At 41.8% G+C, this 6,024-nt stretch overlaps 1 protein-coding gene across 1 annotated transcript in view; it reads left to right on the top strand.

Annotated features, from left to right (window-relative positions):
* Positions 1-6,024, top strand: part of LOC102371597 (interleukin-6 receptor subunit beta-like) — a 49,328-nt gene that overhangs the window by 40,385 nt on the left and 2,919 nt on the right. Inside the window, exons 12-13 of the mRNA XM_025215591.1 lie at positions 1,059-1,155; positions 4,389-4,470. Of these exons, the coding sequence (XP_025071376.1) occupies positions 1,059-1,155; positions 4,389-4,470 (179 nt within the window). The remainder of the gene's footprint in view (positions 1-1,058; positions 1,156-4,388; positions 4,471-6,024) is intronic.

Below are 6,024 nucleotides of genomic sequence, written 5' to 3'. Positions count from 1 at the left end.
CAGCAATCACCCTAAACACACCAAAAAAGCTGTGATATGCAGCCAAGCCCTCAGATACCACTGCATTTGCACGAAGAGAACACCTGAGATTGCCACCTCACCAATCTTAAAAAGGCTTTCACCCAACAAAGACACTCCTCCAGAGAGAGAGATCGCACGTTTGAAAGAGCCACCCAGATACCACATGACGAACTGCTGCAGTACAGAAACTGCAAACCTCACACTGCTGGTTATGACATATCACCCCTCCATCGAACCCGTACAGAAAATCCTCAAACAATTGCAACCCATACTAGAAAAAGACCCTATTCTTAAAAAGATCTTCCCAGAGCCACCCATCCTAGCCTTCAAACAAGCACCAAACCTTGCTAACCTCATCACCAGAAGCAAACTTCCTCAAGCCCAGAACACACCAGATAGATCCAGACCATGGCATGACAAGAAATGCAAAACCTGCCAACACATCTCCACCACCCCCACAGTTACTGGCTTCTTTACTTCTCATTCCATCCAGGAAGAGCGCACACCAACTGCTGATACTTCCTTAGCCTGATGAAGGGTTTTTGAACCCAAAAGCTTGCTTAAAAATTATTCTCCAACTATTTAAGTTGGTCTAATAAAAGATATCAGATTCACCCAAAGAACCTTGTCTGTCTATGTCCTTAGACCAACACAGCTACAACCTACTCCCCTGTAACCATGGGTCTAAATGCACCTTCAGGTTGAACTAACTGAAGCAGTTTCAAACAGTCAGAACTAAGATGAAGGACCTTAAATGATGGTAATTGGAGCTTATAAATAAGATAAAGAATGTTTCCCTACTCCTTTCCCACCCTTTTTCTATAGGCAAAGTATAGATGTAAAAGGTTCAGCACCTAGTAAATTGTGAATCTTGAAATGTTTTATATTGTTTTCTTTATGTCTAAGCTTGTAGGGATCCCAGAATGTGCATGAAGTTTAAGGAGTTCTGTTGACACCTTCATAGCTTCACAGGATCAGGAGTTCCCTCCAATCCTGATCTCCTAAATCTGACATGTCTCCCCATTTCTCTCTCATAGACACAGGAGAATTTGAAGGCATTGTGACTGCCCTTTGTCTTGGCATCATGTTCACCATGATTTTTATACCTATTATTTGTTCTTCGATGCTTAGAAGGTAAGAGAGTAATGTTGACTAAACTTCTGCATAGCATTGTATTTGACTGTGTTCTGTGTGTTGGGTCAAATGTTTTATTTTCTACAACCAGACTTTCCAGTGTCGTCAGGAGCAACAAATCTTTTTAAGAGAAGGTGCAAAAAGGTAAAGTTCTGTTGTTCACTTACATAATGGGCACGTCCATATGAGACGCTTAACTGCGCAGTAGCCTAGTTTACTGTGAAGTAAACATGTGCATCTACACATGCATATGCTTACTACACAGTAAACCTTGCTAATCATGAGTAAATTTGCTACCTGCAAATGCAAGTAGCAAATTTACTTTCAATTACTAACGGCGGCACAGTAGCACTCGTGTAGACAACTGACTGGGAGCAAATCTGCTCCCGGTCAGCTGTCCACCAGGGTGCGGGAGATTGCTCCCTGCCCCCAGGAGCTGCTTGCTCTGCCACCTGAGCCTGCGTGGGGACTATGACCCCCTGCCCCAGCAGCAAGGAGCTCCTTCCCTCCTGATAGTGACATAAAACAGTATATTTACTAATGTAACATTAATAGTTATGGCTCAATGCATATGAAGTTTGCATTAAAAGTTAACACAATTTTGTCAATACTGCCCATGTTTCAGAGTTATCTGAGGCATTTGGACTTGGGAGTCTCAATTAAAATTAGTGCAAAGTAGATGTCCAAATCTCATAGCAGCTTTGAAACTCTCAGCTTAGGTCACTAAGATTTGAGTAAATAAAGCCTCATCAAACGTGAAAAATTCATTCAAACCTTGTTGTTGTTAACTATACAATCCTTCCCAGTCACCTAAACTGAGATATGCTGAGCCATAACTGTTAATGTTACATTAGTAAATATAGTGTTTTATGTTTTATACAGCATCTGGCTTAAAATTTTAAGAGCATTGCTCATGCCTTTTAATATATCAAAGAGTCCCTCCCCACTCCCCCTCCAACCCTGCCTTATGATTCCTTATGATATCCTTTACAGAGGTAAAGGAGAAAGCAGCTGCATGCCCAGCACAGCCCAAAGCACAGGGAAGTAGGTCAAAACTTCTCGAGTGTCAGTAAACTTTTCTGAACAGTAGAAAAACTGGTTTGCCCACCCAGTCAGGCTAGCTACCTTGAAAGTGCTTCAGTTTGTCATCCACTAAGAAGCCCTGGCTTTGTGGAAAGGTTTTACATAACGAAGGTTCCAATTATCACCTCAGGCAGAGCTCCGTTGCTTTTGTTCTCACTCAGAGACCAACATGCAACTCTATTGCGCTGGAGATATTGCTAGGAAAACACACACACTCTCTCTCTCTCTCTCTCCTGATCTGCAGCCCCCCGCCCCCTCCCCAGCCCTGCACACGGTCCTGACAGGAGGTCACCCCGCTCCGCCAGGAGCAAAGCAAAATCTCAACCTCAGCTCTCCATGAGGCACGTGCTGCGCTGGGTATTCTGGGAACTGTAGTTCCAATTAGCGGCAGCCATGTTGAAAATGAACTTGGGGAGGAAATTCCGGACATTTGGCTTCTATTTAAAAAACCTGCCTGGACGTAGCACAGGGATGGGGCTGGCCACAGCCCCCCTTTCCCCTTTCCCCTCCCCCTGGGCAGCATCTCCTCCCTGCTCATCCTCCGCGAGCACAGGCACTGGCCCCTGTGCTGCCCTCAGAGGCAGCCCCTGCCTCTGACCCCCCCCAAAAAAAAATGTCAGGGATTTTACTTTACTCAGCTGGTGGGAGCAGGAGAGGGCGATCCCAGCTAGATTGGTATTTGGCTCCCCCTGATGGACTCTGCGGGGAATGACACACGGGACTTGGTCACTCCAAAGAGAGTGTCATGCAAACACAAACACAGCACACCAAATTAACCCGGATTAAAATTTTTAAGGCACGGTAAATTAATGAGGATTAAGAACTGTGTCATGTACAAATGCCTTTAGGTATCATGGGAAGAAGAATTCTTGAGGAATTCTTCTAGGTGTCCCCCCACCCCCAAAAAAGTTGGTATAGTGTAGGCCCATGTTGGTGCCCATGGTCTGGAGGAAGTGTTGGTTATTGAAAGTGACGTTGTTGTGTGTGAGGATGAAGTGTATAAATTCAGTAATATCTTTAGATCTGTTCTCTGAGTTGTAATCTTGCTTTTGTGGATACATAAGGCAGGACTGGATGCCATCCTGGTTTGAGTTGTTGGTATATAAGCTGGTAACATCCATGGGGGCCAGGAGTGTGTTGCTGGGAAGGTGATCTATGTTTTTAAGTTTTCGTAGAAAGCCTGTTGCGTCTTGGACAAAACTTGCTTTTTGGGTGACAAGAGGTTTTAGGATGGATTCAATTAAACCTGATCCTTCCTCAGTTAGGGTTTCATGGGTAGATATTATAGGTCTGCCTGGGTTCCCTTGTTTGTGGATTTTAGGGAGCGTGTAAAAAGTCCGTGGGTTGGGTAGTGGGGGGATTAGGTTCTGTAGCTTTTCTTGTAGTTTAGATGGAAATGATTTGATGGTGTTTTTTTTAATTTTAAGCTGAAAAGGGGAGTTGGATCTTCCTTTAGTTTTTTTGTAGTAGGCGGTATCAGAGAGTTGTCTGTTAGCTTCTTTCATGAAGGCTTGCACATGTTGTCTTTTCTACTGTGCTTTGCATTCATGTCAGTTAGAAACAATGGGCAGGATGGGTCAATATGCCAAACTATGACCTGAAATCCAAACTATAGAAAATAGGGCAGCTGTCTTACACTCACCCTTCTGGTCTCTAGGTCTGTGGGAGAGACCTTCACAAGCTCATGCTTGTTTATGGAGGAGAAGCCAGAGGGAGGATTTCCCCCTTTCTATGGAAATCTACCTGTGAATGACTAATCATAAGACAAACTCCCCATGCTTATGTAACTGTAAAAACCCCAAAGGGAAAAAAGGGAACAAGAACAGCCAGCAGACAGTTGGTGGAAATAGTGGTAAATTAAGAAGAGACTAAGATATGAAGTAGACATAGAAATAAAGCCACCTTATTGGGTAGATTTGAAACTCTTAATGATACTAAATAATTACACAGTTACAAAGTCACCAACTTACTGGGGAAATATGGGCCCAAAAGGTTCTGGCTTTCAATTTTTTTGGTTGTTAATAGCTGACAGAATGTCTCAGTGATAGAAATGAAACAATACAGATATGTCTCTGATTGGTGATATATACAGAAACATATGAAAGCTGTCACTTAATCTGATCCTCAATTTAATGAAGATGTCTTTCCAGGTCAAAAAGACAGTGTTGGCCAAGTGTACCAAATCCAAGAAACAGTAGCACCATCCAAGAAATGGCAAGAACCAATCCAGAGGTATGAAAAGTATTTTTGAATGAACTTTTACAACAGTACAGATTTTAAGCCCTTTTTCTCAATTTTGAAAAAAAAACACATTCTTGATAAATGGCAACTAAATACTTTACAGAAACGTTCTTGGTAACTAAAGACTAAGTGGAAGCCATGGCAATATCAGAAGCATAGCAACAGACTTATTATAGAAGATATTCCTACTCCTTTAACTTAAAGGGATTTTTCATCCAAAGCATTATAACATGTACAAAGTCAAAGGTAAAAAGAGCAATAAAAACAAAACAAAAACCCCCAAAAGTTATAAAAGGGAAAGTGGAGTCAATCAATTCTTAAACAGTCAATTTTTGCCATCAGGATCAATGGCTGATAAGTCTAGGACCAGTCTGTAATTCGTAAAATAGTCCAAAAACATGAAACTTAGATAAAATGTTTTGCACCTTCTGATACTGCTAGAATTTGGTTTAGTTTTAGCTCTGCTTCTAAAATCAGATCCAACTTCACCACACTATTAGAGAAATCACTAGTTCCCTAACTGATCTCACAGTAATTACTTAAGAAGGCACCTGCTAGGCAACGATTGCTAAAGGGTCAGGGGTGTACTTCTGCTGCTGGCAGGGTTTCTTGCACAAGTTAGGAGTTTATGTCATAAGCGCCCCTTGTGGACACCTCAGGGTCATCCTGTTCACATCTCAGGCCTCTAAACATCTGCCTTCTAAAGAGCAGGAATACATGTTCCTCCCAAACAGGGCTGCAAGCTGCTTTCAATTCAGTTTGATTCAAGAATCCTACTTAATTAAAAACTGCAGGACCTCTCCACCAAACTGGTAATTAGATTAAGGAGCTGCCACTAAGGAGTAATGCCAAGTAAGAGTATGCCCCAAACTCTAAATAGTTACCCTGTACATGTATAACATAGGGACACTCCTGAAATGTGCCAGGGAAATAGTTTGAGCTTGAATAGTCTATGCTTTAATTTGAAAAGGAGGAGCTGAAATTATTAAGACTCATGAAATGTAAAGGACGGGCAACTGCACATACCAATCAGCATTGTTCAATTGTTCAGGTCTCTTAAGAAGTTTCACAGTAGTCAAAAGGATTCAGAAAATGATCAATAATGAAGTGTATCATGTTAATAAGTAGAAAAGTCCTGGTAGAAACAAAAAAATCAAGGTTCAGGGGACAATGTTTCTAGTGAGGATTTCCTTTGTAAACTCAGAGAAGAGGCCATAAATAATAAAGAAAAAAAATCTAAGAATCCCTGGGTTAAGCACTTCACCGAGTAACAGCAGCTGTTGAAATACAGTGTTTTGGAACACAGGAACTGCCATAAAACTGATCAAGGCAACGATCAATGTCTGGCACTTCTTTTACCAGATACTTCAGAGGAAGGTGCCAGAACCACTGTAATGGACAAATACGGTATAAGCTAATCAGAACAAAATTTGCCATTAACTCCAAATGGGTACAAATGTTTATACCATGAAGCTTGGTGATTTAATGTTGTGTGTTTTTTGTTTGGTTTTTTTTTTTTGAGGGGGGGGGGGGGGGGCTTTTTTT

Source organism: Alligator sinensis, unplaced genomic scaffold, assembly GCF_000455745.1.
Source record: "Alligator sinensis unplaced genomic scaffold, ASM45574v1 scaffold1510_1, whole genome shotgun sequence".
NCBI classification, from domain to species: domain Eukaryota; kingdom Metazoa; phylum Chordata; order Crocodylia; family Alligatoridae; genus Alligator; species Alligator sinensis.
The sequence above is the reverse complement of the archived record's forward strand: the minus strand, read 5'-3'. Positions and strand labels throughout refer to the sequence as shown.